Source organism: Mesocricetus auratus, unplaced genomic scaffold (assembly GCF_017639785.1).
Source record: "Mesocricetus auratus isolate SY011 unplaced genomic scaffold, BCM_Maur_2.0 Super-Scaffold_100007, whole genome shotgun sequence".
Taxonomy (NCBI): Eukaryota; Metazoa; Chordata; class Mammalia; order Rodentia; family Cricetidae; genus Mesocricetus; species Mesocricetus auratus.
The window spans coordinates 97,984,344-98,004,794 of NW_024429191.1; the positions used below are offsets into that span (position 1 = coordinate 97,984,344).

The 20,451-nt window shown below is 46.6% G+C and overlaps 1 protein-coding gene and 1 long non-coding RNA gene across 3 annotated transcripts in view; one reads left to right on the forward strand and one right to left on the reverse strand.

The window, feature by feature from the left end:
• Nucleotides 1-20,331, reverse strand: part of Ogfod3 (2-oxoglutarate and iron dependent oxygenase domain containing 3) — a 29,198-nt gene extending 8,867 nt beyond the window's left edge. For both annotated transcript variants that reach the window (XM_005069780.4, XM_040750218.1), the window contains exons 1-7: nucleotides 20,118-20,331; nucleotides 18,582-18,799; nucleotides 14,886-14,961; nucleotides 13,871-13,913; nucleotides 12,177-12,241; nucleotides 11,668-11,724; nucleotides 9,045-9,198 (exon numbers count right to left, since the gene is read on the reverse strand). In XM_005069780.4, the coding sequence (XP_005069837.1) occupies nucleotides 9,045-9,198; nucleotides 11,668-11,724; nucleotides 12,177-12,241; nucleotides 13,871-13,913; nucleotides 14,886-14,961; nucleotides 18,582-18,799; nucleotides 20,118-20,191 (687 nt within the window). In that variant the 5' untranslated portion in view covers nucleotides 20,192-20,331. The remainder of the gene's footprint in view (nucleotides 1-9,044; nucleotides 9,199-11,667; nucleotides 11,725-12,176; nucleotides 12,242-13,870; nucleotides 13,914-14,885; nucleotides 14,962-18,581; nucleotides 18,800-20,117) is intronic.
• LOC121141597 lies at nucleotides 801-9,650 on the forward strand. The gene is made up of 2 exons (XR_005878577.1): nucleotides 801-856; nucleotides 9,413-9,650. It is a non-coding gene; the product is annotated as an uncharacterized LOC121141597 (long non-coding RNA).
• Nucleotides 20,332-20,451: the final 120 nt, after the last annotated feature.

Sequence of the window (20,451 nt, forward strand, 5' to 3'; positions counted from 1 at the left end):
CAGCGTTTGCCATGCCTGCATGAGGGTCTGAATTTGAATCCCTGGAGCTCAAATGTTAAGCACAGCTGTGCACACATCTGAACCCACGGCACTGTTGGGGATGGGAATAAGAAGACTTCCGGGGCTTGCTGACGGCCAGCCTTGCTCCAGCTTCAGCAAGAGACCCTGTCTCAAAGGAATAAAGTGGAGAGTGATAAAACAGGACACCCAATATCCTCCTTTGCCCTCCACACATGAGTGTACACTACCCACACATAACATACACACATAACACACAAGAGTATGAAAGCATACTCTACTCCCAAAAGTCCCCACAACAAATGCTCCTGATACTGACTTTTAGGAGAGTGGTCATTGAAGCAGGATCCATCATGGACAGTTGTAGGAGGAGACTTTAGGACTGCACTGCGGCACGCTAGAGGCGCATATGGATGTGGTAATGAAAGGGTGGTGAGCCATGCCGCTAACCATGCCCATTTTAGGCGTGGCTGGAGGCGTGTACGGAGGTGCTAATAAAAGACCATGCAGGAGAGCCGCACCTCTCTTTTCGGCTTCTGGTTTTGTGGTGAAACAACATTTGGTGTCAGAAGTGTAGTTGTTACTTGATAACTGTTCTGTTGCATATAATTTGACTATGTTAAAGTTAAAACCTTTCTTTTTATTTAGATAGAAAAGAGATGATGGGAGACGTCATTCTGTAAATCTGCCTCTCTTATTGGTTGTTGAATAAAGTATTGTTGGCCAATAGGGAAGCAAGATAGGTGGGACTAGGAGTCAAGGAGGATTCTGGGAAAGAGGCAGAGCCAGACATGATGTAGGCAGCCAGAGGAGTAAGAGGTCTGGACCCTTTTCTCCGGTAAGAGAAAAACTTAGATTAAGAATTATGGGTTAAATACTTAAGTCAGAGCTAGTCAGTAAAAAACCAAGCAAATGGCAAACAGCTTTATAATTAATATAATTGTCTTGTGTGTTATTTGGGGGTTCAGACAGCGCGGCAGGGCCCAGGCGACTGGCAGGGAAGATTACACTCTACAGACAGTTGTTAGAATACTCCTACCAGATGCACAGAGACAGCACTGCAAAAAATGCGAGGCTTTGAAATCAGACAAAATTAGTTTGTTACATACGTACGTAATCCACAGAACTAGAATCATCAAAGTCATTTGTTGTTGATGCAGTTGTAGAAAACCAAGACCCAGGGGGCTGACAAGATGGTCTGGTAAATGAAGATACTTTCCATCAAACGCACACGCACACACACACACACACCACACACACACACACACACAGAAAGGGGACAGATATACATACACCAAATAAATAAAAATTTTAAACAGAGAAGAAAACTGGGAGATGGAGAGATATGTCAGTAGTAAAGAATGGTAGCTGCTCTTCCAGAGAACCTGGTTCAATTCCCAGCACCCACGTGTAGGCTCAAAGCTCTTTGAAACTCCAATGCTCCGTCTCCTGGCTTCTGTAGGCACCAGACACACATGTGGTACACAGACATACATTCAGGCAAAACACTCACCCACATACGGTAAAATAAACAAGTTTTTAAAAAGAAAACATAAATTAGAACAGAAGAGAGAATTTAGAAACTCACAAGAATTTATGGGTAACTGGTAACTGTATGAGTGGTACCCCCAGAATGGTGGGGAGACTACAGGTGACTTTAAAAATGACCTCTGAGCAATTGACTCTTTCTATGGGCCTCTGAGCAATTGACTCTTTCTATGGAAAAGTCATAGATCTTTGCCATTATTAGACATGACAACATTTATTTCTCATAATCCCAAATGTATGACAGCTAGAATATAAAAAGATAAATTAAGGGGATATTTGAGGGGTTGGTAGGAGGGCATGGGAGGAGGGGAGGGAAAGGGAGAGGGACCTGGAATTGACATGAGAAGTAGCCTTGTTTCTAATTTAAATTTAAATTTAAAAATAAAATTTTTTTAAAAGATAAATTAAGTTATATTAAAACTCTGTAACCCCAGCAGATAGGAGGAGTTCAAGGACAGTCTAGGATACATAGTGAATTTTAAGCCAGACTATACTACAGAGTGAGAATCTGTCTGAGAAATAGAGAAGGAAAAGGGGGGGGGCTTGTAGCAGAATGTTTCTAAAACCTCTTTGAGTCAGTAATAATTTCTAATCTAGATTTCAGAACAATCCCTTATTCATCAGTTCATACACATATACCCAAGAGACTGATCCCTACACAGGAAGTCATGAATGATGGGGGAATAGCCTTCCATATGCTGTAAATACATGTTTCTCTTATTGGTTGATGAATAAAGCTGTTTTGGCCAATAGCCAGGCAGGAAGTATAGGTGGGGCTACCAGACTAGGAGAGTGCTGGGAAGAGGAATATAGAGGGTGAGTTGCTTGAGAGACGCCATTTAGCTACTGGGAAGGCAAAATGCCCCGGCATTCTCCGGTAAGACAAGATCATGTGGAGATACATCGATTAGTAGAAATGGGTTAATAATTAAGAGAGAGCTAGCCAATAAGAAGCCTGAGCCATCAGTCTAACAGTTTGTAATTAATATAAGCCTCTGTGTGTTTATTTGGGGCTAAACGGCAGTGGGACTGGGCACGACAGAAACTTCTGTCCACAGAGTCACCTGCCCTTCTGCTCCCAGTAGCGTGAATTGTGGTAGCCAAGGACTAGACACAAATGTTTGGTGGCTGTGAATTATATGTGACACAATCAAGAGTAAAATATTCTTTTTTTGTTTTTTGTTTTTGTTTCGAGACAGGGTTTCTCTGTGGCTTTGGAGGCTGTCCTGGAACTCCCTTGGTAGTCCAGGCTGGTCTCGAACTTACAGAGATCCGCCTGCCTCTTCCTCCCGAGTGCTGGGATTAAAGGCGTGAGCCACCAATGCCCGGCGAGTAAAATATTCTTTACTGTTAAATATAACAGATTAAAAATCCGTGTATTGACCCAAATGTGACTTCTGTAAGAAGGGAGCTGGGAAGCATGGTGGTTAAAAGACACTTTAGGGCCTGTGAGATGGTCAGTGGGTAAAGATGAGCCACTCAAGTGAGAGCCTGGTGCTTGGGCTCAATTCCCTGAGCCTATGAAAATGTGGAAGAAGAAAATGGATTTCACAAAGTTGTCCTCTGACCTCCACACATATGCCCACACATACATCCATGGACATGCACACACACACACACACACACACACACACACACACACACACACATACATACACACACAAAATAATGATAATAAGTGTTTTTAAAACATTGTTTAAAGGATATTTAGTATCTGAGTATCTAATTTCATTAAAAAAAATAAAAACAAAGAGGATGAGATGACTCAGTGGGTTAAGTTTGAGTTCAATCCCCGGAACTCAAGGTGGAAGGAAAGAACCATCTCTACAAAACTGTCTTCTGAGTTCTGCACATTCACCGTGGTAGGTCAAGTCAGATAATAATGAATTAAATTATGTTTTAAAAAAGAGAGAGCGAGAGAGCACCACAGGTGTAGATATGCTGATGCCAACGTTCTGTGGATGAAACCACTGGCTTCGAGATGAAATTTGCCATCAATAGCTCAACAGAAAAGGAAACAATTAAGGAAATGTGATTCTCTATAAATGACAAAACTACTTTTGCATAAAAGTAGTTGGAGATGTCAGGTGGTGGTGGTGGCACAGGCCTTTAATCTCAGCCTTCAGGAGGCAAAGGTAGGTGAATCTCTGCGTTCAAGCTCAGCCTGGTCTATAAAGTAAGTTCCAGGCTACCCAGAGAAACCCTGTCTTGAAAAACAAAAACAAAACAAACAAACAGAAAAGAAGGTAGGCAGTTAGAGAAGGGATCCTAAAATCTGGCCATGGCCATTGTGTTGATTTGGGCAAGTGAGGGTTTCTGGGAAAGACATTCTTGTCTCCTTTCACTTCTGAACCTTGTAGGATACATTATTATTCAAACAACCAAACTTAAAATGAAGCACACTGGCTAGAAGTCATATGGCATGGTGCTCTGCGGAACACTGTGGCAGTCACCCAAATTTCCAACAAGTTCTGTTTCAATGAAGCATTTTTTTTTCCTAATACAGTGTCTCACTATGCGGCTCTGACAGTCCTGGAACCCACTCTATACCAGACTGGCCAAAGCAAACATCTAATTAGGAAACACAAGCCTCGGATGCTGCTTTGGTTCCTGGGCAGATAGGTAGAATTTAGTCATGGGCCACGGAGATCTTGGAAGACTTTTAAGTCGGGCAGTAACCACAGTCTACCAGGCAGAGACAGAAACTGAAGAAAGCCAGACATGCTGGTGCTAGCCTGTGATTTCACTCCAGAGGTGGCGAAACCACCATTGAGAATTCAGTGTCAATCTCAGTTGTACAGCAAGTCTAAGGCTAGCTTGGACTACCCAAAGACGCAATCTTAAAACAAGCAGAATTCTTCAATTTGAAAACCACATTAGATTGGAACTTAGCCGATGGGAAAAGGTTTGTATCAGCCTTGGACAGGGACAGAGTACACCTGGAGGACAGAGAACTAGGGAAGTAGAGCCTTGGGACATACCTAAAGCTCTTGTATTCTGTCACTGAGTCCCATGAAACGAAGAGAAAGGTTAGCCTACTTAAAGAAATAATGGCCCCAAACTCTCCAAATGTAGTAACTAAGCTCACACTCTACCACCAAGCAGTAACCAAGCACCAGGAAAATCATCTTAAAACTTTCAAAAGCATCTAGAACTGCACCATAGAGGGGTCTGAGAGATGACTCATTGGTTAAGTGTGCCTGTTGCGGATTGAGGACCTAAGTTTGGTTTCCACAGCACTTAATCCAGCAGCTTACAACTTTGAGTAATTAAAGTCCCAGGGGATCTGAAGTCCTCTTTCAGCCTTCAAAGCACCTGCAATCTTTCATGTATACATACCTACACACACTTGCATATACACATTAATTTAAAGTAATGATTAAAAACTGCACATAGGGGCTGGAGAGATGGCTCAGCAGTTAAGAGTGCTGGCTGCACTTCCAGAAGACCCAAATTTGGTTCCCAGAAGCCACATGGCAGCTCATAACAATCTATAACTCCAGGTCCAGGGGACCTGATGCCTTTTTCTGTCCTTTGTGGTATGTGGTGTATGTGGTACATATATACTCATGCAAGCAAAACATTCACACACATAAACAACAGCAAAAACCCATAAAAGCCAGGCGTTGGTAGCACACGCCTTTAATCCCAGCACTTGGAAGGCAGAGGCAGGTGGATCTCTGGAAGTTCGAGGCCAGCCTGGTCTACAGAGCAAGTGCCAGGATAGGCTCCAAAGCTACACAGAGAAAAAACACTGTCTCAAAAAAACGGGAAAAAATGCACATAGAGAAACATCATTGAGAGACTGGGATAAAGCTCAGTGAACAGAGCTTTCCTAGAACACTTTAGGTCCTGGACTCCATCCCAAGCACCAAAGACTAAAATAAAAAGTTGGCCAGGTGTGGCTACATTGTGAGCTCCAGGCTAAGCAAGGATACACAACAAGACCCTGTCTCAAAAAAAAAAAATATATATATATATAAACAAATAAATAAATAAAAAGGAGAAGCTGGGTGGTGATGCATGCCTTTAATCCCAGCACTCAGGAGGCCCAGACAGGCAGATCTCTGTGAGTTCTAGGCCAGCCTGGTCTACAGAGCTGAGTTTCAGGACAGTCAGAGCTGTTACACAAAGAAGCCCCATCTCAAAACAAAACAGAACAAAAGAAGGGAGAAAAAGACTATGTACATGCTTTCTTAGGCTAGTTATGGTTAGTTCGGGAACCCGATGAGCAAAGCAAGACCTTGCAGGTGGGAAAGCCGTGATGTCACCAGAGGGTGTTACAAGTAGAGGAGGTCATGTTGGACAGACAGCAAATGGTGGCACAGCAGCCATGACCGTCCCCAGGCTGGAATGGCACACCAGGGGAGAGAGGAACGACTCACGCAGCTAAGCTTCTGAAAGGACAGGCTTCACTCAGGGTCAGAAGTCTCCTCAGTTTGTCGGCTCTACGCTGGTGCCCACAGACCTACACTCACTCATTCATGAAATAACAAGCATGCTCAAGCTCCTACAAGAAGCACACCAGGGGCCTCCTCACGTAGGTGTGGTTTAGGGAGACAGCATGGGGGTCTTGGAGAGCTCAGGGCTCTGACCATTGCTTCTGGGCTTACACAAGGGCACTGTGACAGAGCTTCGGAGTTTCCACAGGGACCCGAAGCCAGGTGTGACAGCCATTTCTGAGTAGCTCCTTGGAGGATCCTCAGAAGGCACTGCAGACGGCAGGTGCTACAAGGAAGTTCCCAGTGCCCTGTATTGCAGGCAAGCGATGTCAGAGAGAACACTCACAAATCAACATCCAGTTAATAAAGGTAACGAGTGAGATGTGCCACAAAGACAGTGATGTGTGACGTGAATGGAATCTCAATCACATTAGGACACTTTCCAGCCTGATGAATCATTCAATTAGCAAGTCTGGGGTAGGAGATAAGAACAATGAGACTCCAAGGACCAGCTTGCAGGCATTAAGCCATCACCACCCTCCCACACCATCCTCGATTCCCCCACTGCTTGCGTCTGAGTGTAAGGACAGAATCAAGTGATTGATCAGCCCTGTTGTCACTGTGAGACCAGGATCCTGAAGAAGAGCACAAGACCGATACCTCCTGAGCAAGTCCAAACCCTGCTCTCCCTGATGCTTCTGTGCCCTGACTTGTCTCCATAACAATGACCTAGCCATGAGCAGCAGGCCCTTGAAGGTGAGCAGGCCAGTGAGGTGTGGAGAAATATTCCCTAAACTCAATGGGGACGTGATGTAAGACTCCTGTCTGTGGGTGTCAGTCTCTGTTGGTGCATCTAGCTTGACCTCATGAGCAGGGTGCTCCCCAATCCTGCATCAGCCCCCAAGGCTAAGCCAAAGTAACATGAACCCTACAAGGCAACAGGGCACTGCCTCTGGAAGCTTCAGCGGTGAAACTCAAGCTAAAGAAAGCAAAGATGAACCGGGTGGTGGTGGTGCACGTCTTTGATCCCAGCGCTCGAGAAGTGGAGAACTGTGAGTTCCAGGCCAGCCTGGCCCACAGAGCAAGTTCAAGGACAGCCAGGGTCAAAAGACCCAGGCAGATTGATCAGAAGTAGGAATTATGGGAGGACATAGGATCCCTGCCTTGTTCTGACTCCTTAAAAACTTCAGCCCACCCTCACATACTGCAGAAGACCCTCCCAAACCACATAGTTACCATGCTCAAAGAAAAGAGTGGCAGCAGATTATGGTACAGAAGGAGTGACATTCCTCTTTCTCATAGTATCTTGGCAGCCACCTGGCACTATGCTAAGTGAGCTGTGTGCTGGATAGGAGTTCTCACCTGCTGTCCGCAGTATGGGGGACGTAGAGAAGATTAATGTCAGTGGCTGGGTATAACTGGCCTACAGGGGCTGAGATATCTCAGCAGGGCTGAACTAACCGAGGCAGATAACTAGTTAGGAAACAAAGAGAATGAGAGAAGTGAAATTTCTCACTGGCTGACACCCCAGGAATTTTTACATAACTAACCAAACAACCTGCAAAATAACGGTACCCACTTTCTGAGAAACATCACAAATTATGATTTTTAAAATGACTAGTGAAGTATGCCCTATGGGACGTGCCTACATTTGACTTACATAATAGTAAGGAATCCTTTAATGAATGGGATTGTTTGCCTTTGTGTCATTTTGAGACAGTATCGTGTAGTCCAGACTGGACTCAAACTCTCTATGTAGCTGAAGGTGATCTTGAACTCCTGGTACTCCTCCTGTACTCTGTCTGCTTCCACCTCCCAAGTGCTGGGGTTACAGGTGCAAGCCACCTTGTCCAGTTTATATGATGCTGGGGATTGAATCCAGAGCCTCCTGCATGCCAGGCAAGCACTCTGTCAACTGGGTCACTTCCCCTGAAGAACATTTTACCTCTAGTAGTACTCCCTTCTCCAGCAGCAAGCCTGTCCAATGTACCTGAAACGGACTCTTCTTCAAGGACAAAATTCTGTGGATAAGAAAAAGCATGCCAGCCGGGCGTTGGTGGCGCACACCTTTAATCCCAGCACTCGGGAGGCAGAGGCAGGCGGATCTCTGTGAGTTCGAGACCAGCCTGGACTACCAAGTGAGTTCCAGGACAGCCTCCAAAGCCACAGAGAAACCCTGTCTCGAAAAACCAAAAAAAAAAAAAAAAAAAAGAAAGAAAAAGAAAAAGCATGCCAACCCTGGTGGCTGTGGCACATGCCTTGAATGCCAGTACTGGGGATGTCTGAGTTCAAGGCCAGGCTGGTCTACAGAGTGAGCTCCAGGATAGCCAGGGCTATACAGAGAAACCCAGCCTTGAAAAAAAATACAAAGAAAAGAAGGAAGGAAAAGTATGCCAGCATAAAACTTTCCCTGTGTCTAAACCTGGTTGCAACCAAGCAGCTTCAAAGCTCCTAAATCATATTCATGGTGACCGCTGGGGCTCCTCAGTACGGTCCTTTCCTGACACCAACCCTCCTCAAGCATCTTCAGCCTTCATCAATAAACTTTCTAGCTTTGCTTCCCTGACTCATTCTGAATTCTGTGGCAGGGTACAAGGACACAAGTGATCCCCCAGGGATTCCCTGCTGCTGGTAACAAGGTCTTAGGGAGGAGACAGAGGAAAAAGAAGAAAAAAAAAACTAATGGAAGGAGGACATCCTGTGGGGATACTGAGACCTGGGCCAGAGAAGTAACAAAAGGGATCCTTTGCTTACACAGCCTAATCGGAAAGGCTGTAAATGAATTTGGGAACAAGTATAGAACAAGGGACACCACAAGACCCGTGCCGCTCCCCAGCCAGCAGCCACCGCACCTTCTGTTCCAGCCCTCAACACCCAGGAAACGAAGTCTATTTCCTCAGTTGCCTGAACCGATTTAGAATGCACCCTAGAGCCCCAGGATGAAGAGGTCTAAAACAGCGCACAGAGATGTTGCAGAGCGGATGCCTGGAATCCCAGTCACGGACAAGAGAAAGAACCCGCTTACCAAGTGCTCACCTTGTCCACGTGTGCATGCCAGTACTCGTCGTGAGCTGTCTGGGCTTCCGTGCTATTGATTCGGGAGAAGAACGTGGGCTTTGTCAGATACAGCGAGGATGCGCTGATGCCAAAAGCTTCGGCAATGGTGAGCTGGACCTTCTGCCGCACGTCCCTGCAGAGGACACAGCGGATCAGTCTGACAGTTTTGGAAGTTTTAATTACTTCAAATGCTTTATACGGTGAAACTGACTGGGATATTCTTTTCACTTTTCCTCCTAATTGCAAATCTCCACTTAACTCCTAAACCGGACAGAATATAGCAGACCTTTGGACAAGATCAGTATTTCTTGTTTTCCACCTTTAATTCTCTTTTATACCATCTGCAGGCGGCAACATCTGCAAGGAGCATTCCTGTGGCTGGCAATGATCTTCCTGTTTGCTGTGGCAATTGTCAACCTGACTGTCACCTGGAAAAACAAGTTTTGTGTTCTACTATGCTGGTTCCTGGTTATCCAGAAGTCCACAGTCGTCCGGGTTCTATGTGTGGAGGGAAGACCTTGCAGAAAGTGTTCTCTATGCTCTCTGTAGCTCAGGAACATACAGTTCAGTTTTGCTTTCCTGTCACATTAGGTGTCTTGTTGTTTTGTTTTGGGGGTGGGGGGTGTTGATTTTTTTTGTTTGGTTTCGTTTTGGTATTTTGAAACGTGGTTTCACTGTGCAGCCCTGGCTGTCCTGGAACTTACTCTGTAGACCAGGCTGTCCTGGAACTTTAAGATCTGCCTGTTGCTACCTCCAGAGTGCTGGGGTTAAAGGCATGAGCTGCCACCACCCAGCATTATTATTAATATTATTTTTATGTCTTATAAATTGTATAACTTACAATGTCAAAACACCACAGACACTTTCTGTTTAAGCCAGTGTATACATACTAGGAATAAACATCAAGAAGAAAACAAACCAGTGAGGGCTAGGAGCACAGCTGGTCAGCTGGAGGCAGTCATGGGCTATATCCCAAATCTTGAGAGTATCACAGAATGGAGCTACATGCAAGCTGGGACCCTTGGAAGTTACTGAAAAGCTCCTAATGGCTCCATTCCATCTGCAACGATACTGTGTATCAAGCGATAACTCCCTGTTGCCATTGCCAAGCATGCAGAGTTAGTCAAGCCCTTCACAGTGCACTCTGGACCAGAACCTAGGCTTTGTTTAGCAGCTGTTTCCTGGGATCATAATGAAGGTGAAATATCAGCTATGTTTCCAGGCAACACGGCTGATGATGAGATGGTTTTTTGATCATCAGAGATGGGCGGGCATAGGGCTACAAAGGGCAGCAGGAACTTGGTACTCTGATGGCATGTTCAGTGTCTTGGCTGGTTCAACACAATCTAGTAGATGATAAAATTCAGCACACACATGATTACAGGCAAAGCCTGGAAACCTGAACACGATCAGAGCGCTGTACCAGTGCACTTTCTGGTGAGTGATGTCATAGTACAGTTAGGCAACAGGACTAAATAAATAGATAGTGTATATAATCTCCCTGGACTATTTCCTATGCTGTAACACTTACCTTTTTTTGTTTCTATATTTATTTCTTATGTATATAGTGTTCTGTCTACATGTATCCCTGCAGGACAGAAGAGGGCTTCAGAACTCATTACAGATGGTTTTGAGCCACCATGTAGTTGCTGGGAATTGAACTTAGGACCTCTGGAAGAGCAGTCAGTGCTCTTAACCTCTGAGCCATCTCTCCAGCCTCAACACTTATCTTTTTAAAAATAATTTTATTTATTTTTATTTCATCAGTGTTTTGTCTGCATGTATATCTGAGTGAGGGTGCTGGATCCTCTGCAACTAGAGTTGCAGACAGCTGTAAGCTGCCATGTGGGTTCTGAGGTTGGATCCTGCTGTGGAACAACCTTTGTACTATAAATATGTATTACTCTCATTGGTTAATAAAGATCTGACTGGCCTATAGCTGGGCAGGAAGAGATTGGGTAGGAGAGCCAGACCAGGAGAATTCTGGGAAGAAGTGTGGAGTTGGAGGAGTCGCCAGGAGATGAAGAAGGAGTAAGACATTCGGGAGTTCAGGTAAAGCCACGAGCCATATGGCAATACATAGATTAATAGAAGTGGGTTAATTTAAGTTGTAAGAGCTAGCTAGTAATAAGGCTGAGCTATTGACCAAGCATCTATAATTAATATTGAGTCTCCATGTCGGGGACTGGTGGGAAAGAAAAGTCCGTCTACAGGGTCCTCTGGAAGAGTGCTCTTAACTGCTGAGCCATCTCTCCAGCCTCCTGTATAATACACATCTTAATAACCTTTAAATAAAAGCTTTAATTTAGAGAACTATCCCAGATAAGCAAGCTGCCTCTGGGTGAGGAGTGTGCAAGAATTGTATGGCTGGTGTTGGGCTGTAACCAATAGCAGGAAATGTCTGCTACAGGACCAAGAGGGCTTAGAAAGGATTAGGGGAAAGGAAATAAAAGCATTAGGGGAGCTGCCCATCTACCCAGAGACAAGCTGAGCTTTGTCTACATCCACAGGTCTCAATCCCTCACATAGGAGCCATTGCCAATCTCAGCCCAATTTGCATATCTGGCCCCACCCATCCCTTCTTGCACTTCATTCTCCTTACCTATATAACTGGAAGTCCTCCTCAGAGAAGATATTTTGTATTTTATCGCCAAAGTATCTGTGAAATAATAAGTAACATTAGCAGATATAGCATGTTACTAATCTTTTCCTTGCCTTTAAAAAACAACAACAACAACAAAAAACCAGGGTGATCTTCAACTTAGGGTACTCCTCCTGCTTCAGATGACAGGTATGAACTACCATACCCAGCTCCCTTGTTTCCTTTCATCTGCCTTTCCTAGCTGACCAGAAAGTCTCCAAAAGTAGAGCGGTCAAACCATGAGAGTTATTCCATTCCTACATTAATCACTAGGTTATGGAGAAGGAAAGGGACAGAAAGTGAGAAGGATGGGGGGGGGAGAAAGGAAGAGAGAGGGAGGAAGGGAAGTCAGCATGATGACGATGAGGCTGACAACTCTCTTAGGCATCTCTCTAGCCCTTGAAGAAGATCACAGCTCCCTGAAACCCGCCCGCCTGCATCCTACCTCTTCACTTCCCCCAGCCTCTCACCTGTACAGGTTCACAAAATGTTTCCCAACAGACAAGGCCCCAGAATGCAAGTCCAAGATAGATGCCTGAAAAAAGACATATGTGTGTAAAACAAGTGATGGTCACTTTAGCAGTTACCACAATCCACTGTATATACACTCTACCTCTGGCTTCTTAAAACCCTGCCTTGTGCACTGTCTGCCTCAACAGATCTCTCTCTCTCTCTCTCTCTCTCTCTCTCTCTCTCTCTCTCTCTCCTCCCCCCCCTCTCTCTCTGCTGTCCAACAAGGAAACCAAGGAAACCAAACTTTTTACACGAACACTTTTAGAGACAGTTCCCAGACATACTCCCTAGACACATCTGGGGATGCTTATGGTGAGTCATAGCCCAGCCTACTGACTTCTGCTTTCCTCCCCTCCACTAGGTCTGTCAAGGTAAAAATTATACACATGTTTCTGTCCGTGTGTGGAGTGTGCAGTGTGACTCCTTTCTGTGTAAATGTACACTTCTGCATGTACACCAACTATACCCTTTTTGTGATCCCTCTCTGCTCGCTACCTTTCTCTGCCAGCCCATCCTGGACACCTGAAGCTCTATGTTCTACAGGAAGTGTATGTCAAACCTGGTGGCTTTTCCCTGTGATGGCCTTGGGTTTTCCTGTGCACACTGGCCACAGATGCATGTGGGCATGTTCTTGGGGGGGCTCCCAGTTAAACACTTTATATGGAACTATGCATTGGTAGCATTTTAAAAACTGCTAAAATGTTTTCTGACCGTCACCACCCACCTCTTTCCCTGTATCTCAGGAGGAAAGCAACCACCAACGTGGACAATTTTACCCCATGCATGGTCAGTAGTAACATACACCAGGCCCCTTTCCTTATTCCCATAGTTACTTAGCTAAGGTGTGGACACAACATGGGCTTACTTAAAGTTTACTAAACTTATGGGGTAGCTCAACTCCATAAGAATTTTTTGGGGGGGGTTCAAAATAGGGTTTCTCTGTAGCTTTGGACGCTGTCTTGGAACTCACTCAGTAGACCAGGCCAGACCTGGAACTCACAGAGATCCGCCTTGCTCTGCCTCCCAAGTGCTAGGATTAAAGGCATGAGCCATCACTGCCTGGCTTTTGGCTCTCTCTTATACAAAAACCTACCCTTGGACTTAGGGCCCCTGAGGAGGACTTTCCCTCAGTTACAACTACAAAAATCCCATTTCCAAATTATATCATGGGTGCCACGTGGATACACCATCTTATTCCTCATATGATATACCCTTGTGCAAGGAATGATAGGCCTCTGCTAGCCTGTTGCAGTGGGATCCATCTAAGCATCTTAAGGTACTCTGCCTTTCCCAGCAGCTACCTGGCTACCAGGCTTCTGACTCCTTTGTAAGCTCCTTCCTTCTCCCCTTCTCCCACCCCTCTCCCATCCTCCCTTTCCCTATCCAGAGTTTCTAAAGTGCCAGTGTGACCTGAAGCCAGGCAGCCTATGACAGCCTGAAGAGATGGCCATGGCGACTTAACACACACTCTTCCTAAGAGAGACATTTCGTGCCCACTAGACAAAAGGAACACCAGCCGCTGTCTGAGAAACACCATGGCTGTGGTGGGAAACAGAAGGGACCCTGTGTGTCCAACACTTTCTCCTTCCCTTCCATGGAGATCTAATTTAAAATTATGAAGAAAATGGGGACAGGAACCGTGTCAACTCACCCCTCCATCCGATCCACCTAGGGAGAGCCCCTTCTCTGCTATTCTATGGGGGATAAAGTCAGAATTTAGTTGATAGCATCATCCATAAGGTATCTAGGCAAAACATCAATCAGTGTACTAGTGCCTGGTTTATAGGTTCTGCTGGTTTAACATTTACGATGGAAACAGTCATAGAAACTCAAAACTGCAACTTTCATCGTCCTCTTGGTATTGGCACATGGCCTGTTTGGAAACCACTGGCCTAACTCCTGATGACAGCAAGGGCTTCTTCATTTGTCTGCGACCTGACAGCTCCCAGGAGATTTTGGTAATCACAGCTCAGACTGTAAAAGAACCATACCAGCCCGGAGAGGACCACCTTACTGGGGAGCAAGCAGCTTTGACAAGGTCACCCAGGAACACTCCCGCCTCGGTAAAGCACTGTAATCCTCAGGTATGGCAGTGATATAGGATGAGAGTGATACAGAGGACAGGCTCCCTGCTGGGCATCGTAGCAGGACCAGCGTGAGGACGGACAGAGGACAGTGGGGTTCAAGGGCCAAATGAAGGGTCACATTCGGAATCTGAATAGTTAGTCAGAAAACTAAATCTTTCTTTTTAATTAAGAGATCTTGTTTGCAAAACCCCCACACGAAGAAAACTCCAGTACCGGCTGCTTCTGAGCTAGCATTCATGAGCCACAGAGAGGTGAAAGTATTATCTAGTGGTTGTTCACTGAGGCTGGAGGAGGCCTTGTTTCCACAGCATAGTAAGCTTCCTGGAGGGGGAAGCTGGGCTCTATAGACTACTCAGTCAGCAGAAACTGATATGCTAAGGTCATGTCATTTCCTCAAAGGAGGGAGGAAACGGGAAGCCTGCCCTCTGACCCTCCCACCCCCCAAAAAAAAACCCTTGGGGATGATCCACAGAACTATGAGGGTTCTCTCCACTCTGTTGCTGCCCTGGCCCACATCCCCATTCACTGCTATACCTACTTCATGTAAGCCCTAGGCAAAGTACAGAGATGCATAAGTACCTGCGAATCTGTTCGGCCTCCTCCCTGGTGATCACTATGTCAGTGACACCTCTGCCACACTTCCTCGGGGTGCAGCCTGGGGGGTGAGATCAAGGAGAAATGCTGACAGCCAAAGCCACTGCCCCCACCCCCCATCATGGCTAAGCTGGAAAGGACCTCTCCCATGACTAGAGGACCAGCTAGGCTAATACACCTAGTTAAAAGTCAACTTCAGATAAACAGTGGTAATTGTAAAAAAATTTTTCTTTTTTGGGTTGTTTTTTTTGTTTTTGTTTTTGTTTTTGTTTTTTACGAGACAGGGTTTCTCTGTATTGTTTTGGAGGCTGTCGGTCTAGCCCAGCCTCGAACTCACAGTGATCCGCCTGCCTCTGCCTCCCAAGTGCTGGGATTAAAGGCGTGTGCCACCACCGCCGGGCTTGGGTTTTTTTTTTAGGCAGGGTTTCTCTGTGGCTTTGGAGCCTGTCATGGAACTAGCTCTTGTAGACCAGGCTGGTCTTGAACTCACAGAGATCCGCCTACCTCTGCCTCCCGAGTGCTGGGATTAAAGGCATGCGCTACCAACGTGCAGCCTGTTAAATTTTTTTTATGTATTCTTATTTCATGTACACATTTGTCTGTGTGAGGATATCAGATCCCCTGGAACTGGATGGGTGCTGGAAATTGCAGCTAGTGCTCTTAACCATCAAGCCATCTCTCTCCAGGCCCTAACAGTGGTAAGTTTTTACCAGAACTGTGCCCTATGTACAACCTCAGAGCTCACATCTCCCCACCAGGTGTCCTGCCTGGGTTTCCCACATACCCACATCAGTCACTGCTCCCAAACCCTGGGAAAACAAGAAGGCATCCAGACATTACATTGACATTTTGGTTTTTGCTTTGTCTTGTTTGTTAGAAACATGGTCTCAAAAAAAAAAAAAAAAGAAAGAAAGAAAGAAAGAAAGAAAGAAAGAAAGAAAGAAAGAAACATGGTCTCACTATGTAGTTCAGGCTGCCTCAAATCTCAAATTTGAGAACTTCTTGCCTCAGCCTCCTGAGTTCTGAGATTACAGGCCTGTGCTAGCACACTAATTGCTATCAGAGGCAAGCTCAGCAAACAACCAGTTCCTGTATTCTGGTGGCAAAGGGTCAGTTCCTTTGACCCGAGTGAACTGTGTAACGCTCTTACTGATGAGATGGGACTATAAACTCTGGGGAATCTTCCTGCAAGATATGCAAACTCTGACTGGGAGACTGCCATTTAGTGTGTGTGTGTGTGTGTGTGTGTTGCAAATTAAGATGTCTGAAGGAAAAAGCCATAGGGCAGAGTATCCAACACAACAGAAACGTGTTTATTTTACTGACTGCTGAAGGAGAAAACGATACACACTTCGTCCTGGGCCATCTAGTCCACAAAGCACTGCCCGCCATCTCCCATGTGGCTGAGTGCTGAGTTCTTGTGTATCGCAACAGTGCCCCTTTGTGGAAGAACATAGAGTCTCTTCTTCATTCAAATCCAGAACCTTACTTTGAACAAAAAGTAAACCATCCTGTTGTGGAATATTAGTTTAAGATATGTTACATTCATTTATGCTATGGAATATTTGTTTAATGACGCAAAGATGTGCTGCATTCTTTTATGTTGCGTTTGTTTAACTATGTGAGGCTGTGCTGCTTTGTCTGTCTAAAACACCTGATTGGTCTAATAAAGAGTTGAACGATCAATAGGTAGGCAGGAGAGGGATAGGTGGGGCTGGCAGGCAGAGAGAATAAATAAGAGAAGAAGGGAAATTGAGAAAGAGTGAGAAAAGAAGGAGAGGAGGACACCAGGGGCCAGTCATCCAGCACACAGCCAGCCACAGAGTAAGAAGGAAAGGAAGGTATATAGAATAGAGAAAGGTAAAAGCCCAAAGGCAAAATGTAGAAGAGAAATGGATTGATCCAAGCTAAGAAAAGCTGGCTAGAAATAAGCCAAGCTAAGGCCAGGCATTCATAAGTCTCCATGTATTTATTTGGGAGCTGGGTGGTAGGCCCCCAAAGAGCAAAAAGTAAAAAACAAAAAAACCAACAAATACATATAACTATACCATCCTTATGGTTTATTTAGAGTCAGGCCATGCTGTATAATAATCCTTCTGTACACTGTGTGAATTATGCTGTAATTGGCTTAATAAAGAAGCCAACTGGCCAATAGCTGGACAGGATAAGGTTAAACAGGAAAGCCAGACTAAAGACACTGGGAAGAAGAAGGGTGGAGTCAGAGGAATCTCCAGGAGATGCAGAGGGAGCAAGACATGCTGGAGGACAGGTAAGGCCACGAGTCACATGGCAATACGTAGATTAATAGAAATGGGTTAATTTAAATTGTAAGAGTTAGCTAGTAAACCTAAACTATTGGCCAAACATAATTATAATTAATTATAATATTGAGTCTCCTTGGGAACTTGCAGGGGAAAGAAAAGTCTGCCTATGAATCCTAAATGCTACGTTTGAGAAGCAGAATGTATCTGAGTGGTACAGAAAATTCAGGAAAACAGCAGCCCAAGGAGGCCTGCACCCCGCCCCATACACCCAGCCCAGGGGTGTGTGCTCTCCAGGGTGTTGACTGTCCTAACCCTGGTCCTGTGGCCCTGACACTGTGGTTCTTCCTCGGTTTCCTCAGGGCTCCAGCCTGTAACCAGCTGGCTGCTCCTTCCTGCCTCAACCAGTGCCACTGGTGGAGCTTCAGAGTTGCGACCTGGGATAACATTCTTCTTGTCACATTTTCTGGGCGTTCCTTACTATCACATTTTTGGTCTCCCACTTATCATCCTCATCTTCCTAGAACTTTTATTTTATATTTATTATTTTATGTGTGTGGACACATGATATGTGAGTAGGGGTCAGAGTTGGTTCTACTTACTCAACTACCGATGGGAGCTGATTCTCTTCTACTACGTGGGTTCAGGATGTTGAACGCAGGTCATCTGGCTTGGTATTAATGTACTTTTCACTGCCAAGGCATCTTGCTGACCCTTTCTACCCTTATTACTTCTCTGCATGCAGCCTCAGGACACAGAGGCTTTGCTAAGATGCTGTCTACACCAGAGTGGCACTGGAGGCTGACCCTGAAGCATCTTTACTCTCCAACCTAGTGTAGGTGGATGGGGTAGGGTGCAGGCCTCCATGGGCTGCTGTTTTTCCTGAACACTCTGTATCACCCAGATACATTCTGTTTCTCTACCTTGGAAGAGAAAGTTTGTCTCTGCCCAAACATACCACTTTCAACTGATCCCAGTTATAGCAGAAAGCAATGTTGGGTTTCATTTCCGTCACTTTGTGTGTATCTGTGTGTAGGTATGTGCGTATGATTGCAGGTGCCTGCAGAAGGAGGAGGGGTTGGATCTCCTCAAGGTGGAGTTACAGGCAGTTGTGAGCTGCCTGTCAAGTGTGCTAGGAACTGCACTAAGGTCTTCTGGAGAAGCAACAAGTCTTCTTAAATATGAGCCATCTTTCCAGCTCCCTATCACTTACTCTTCTGTGGGAGGCTTCAAGACAGGGTTTCTCTGTGTAGCCCTGGCTGTCCTGGAACTAACTCTGTAGACCAGGCTGGCCTCGAACTCACAGAGCTCAGCCTGCCTCTGCCTCTCGAGTGCTGGGATTAAAGGTATGAGCCACCACCACCACTAAGCTTTTCTTCCCCTACCGGTCACTCTTTATTGAGAAGCCGGTGGCACATACCTTCAAATCTTCGGTGACCATCATAGTCCTCAGAGCAGGGAACCTCAATGAACCTGCCTTCTAGGACCTCACTGCGACGGGCCAAGACTTCAACAACATCATCATTGATGCCCAGACTACTCCAGAGCAGGAATGTGATCAGAGCAAGGCCTACTCCAAGGGCCACAGTCCTTAGCCATGTCCTCTGTGCCTCCCGAGGCAGCCGGTCCTTCTTGGTGCTGAGAATGGAAAACATAACCCCTGGGTGCAGCAGGTATCATACTAAGCATGCCAATCAAAACCACAAGATGTTCACGCTGGATGCCACCAGCCTTGGGCTGTGCCTACACTGACCTCTGGTCAAGGTGGGTGGACCCCCATCAGTCCTGAGATGTTGCAGGTACTCATGGGCTGACGATGAAAGCAGGTGGTGGGAAAACAGGGGCTTGTACCTCCATCCGCAACCCACCCCTCAGAGGAGCTTCCCAGGCGGTATGTGGCCTTGTTATCCCCGATCAGACAGGGCTGAACATGTGCTTCAATGGACAAAAAACATAGGCTGACCACAGGCACTTCCTGTCCAGCCCACAGAGTTCCTAACCACACCCATGCATCCCTATGTGATTCCCCACCCCCCTAAGCATGTGTCCCTAAAAGAATACATGTTGGTATTTGAACCAACTTACACAAATCAAACACACTCAACTCAGATCATAAATCTGGGGCCAGAAAGAGCACAGAAGCATATCAGGAATGATGTGTGAGCTAGGATGTCTCTACGGCCCAGTTCTGAGTGGTCCTGACGAAGCGGTGTCTGTGTCCCTACCTATCTGTGTATAAACTGGGGTATCTGAGTTCTGCTGTCCAGGGAAGGTCTCCCGGGACATAGGTCTTGAAACACACGCAGAACTGTCAAGAGCTAGCTGTCCCCCAAGGCTCCATCCTTTGGATTCAGGTGTGGGTTTGACGGAGACCCACAAGGCCAGTTTTCGACAGGTGAGTTGTGAACGTCTGGGATGAGGAAACCGGGTGGGAAGGTGAGAACATGAATGCACAGGAGAAGGGAGTCATAAAAGGCCCAGAAATACCCCCTGGTGAGACAAACCTGCTCACGTGACTGAACGTAGGCAGGCCCCAAGGAGAAAGCTCCCTGTGGGCAGGACCTCCGTGCAGAGCTCCTTGGTGGGCAGCCAAGTGGACAGACATCTCACCTTGAAGGGTTTGCAACAGAATACTGCAAACCACGCCCCCAGACACACCACGCCCACATTACTTCCACGCCCTCTCTCTAAGTCACGCTTGACTACATCGCAATAGTCAAGCTGGTCCCATCCCAAACCTCTGTCAGGAGCCGACCCAGTTACAGACACAGCTGTATGTCCGGTCAGATCCCATCCTGTGGGATGGCCACGCTCCGACTCTGCCACCAGACACTACTACGGTCATGGCCCCGCCCCTCCCGTCAGACTCCGCCCCGGGATGGCCACGCCCACACGACACCAGTCAGGCCCCGCCCGCTTTTGCGCGCGGCCTCTCCGTCCCTATGGTTCTCGCTACCTGTTCGCGCGCCGGCGCTCGGCTGCAGCGCTTCCCTCCGGAACTCTGGGTGGTCCCCTCCGCTGAGGCGCCATTGGGCCAGGCCAGCCGCGGAGCCAGGAGGGGCACGAGAGCCGCTAAACCCCGGGCAACAGCCGCGACAGCGAACGCGAGGCGGGCTCGGTGTGTGGGGACGCGGGAGCGACGCGCTCGGCCCTCGGCCGGCTCGCGGCCAGACGTGAGCAATCGGAGGCCGAGTGGGGCGAGGCGGGGCCTTCTCGGCCCTTTGCGCCGCTCCGCTGGGGACACCTTCGGAGTCCAGCGTTCTCCCGCAGCCGTGCTGAGGAGGCGACGG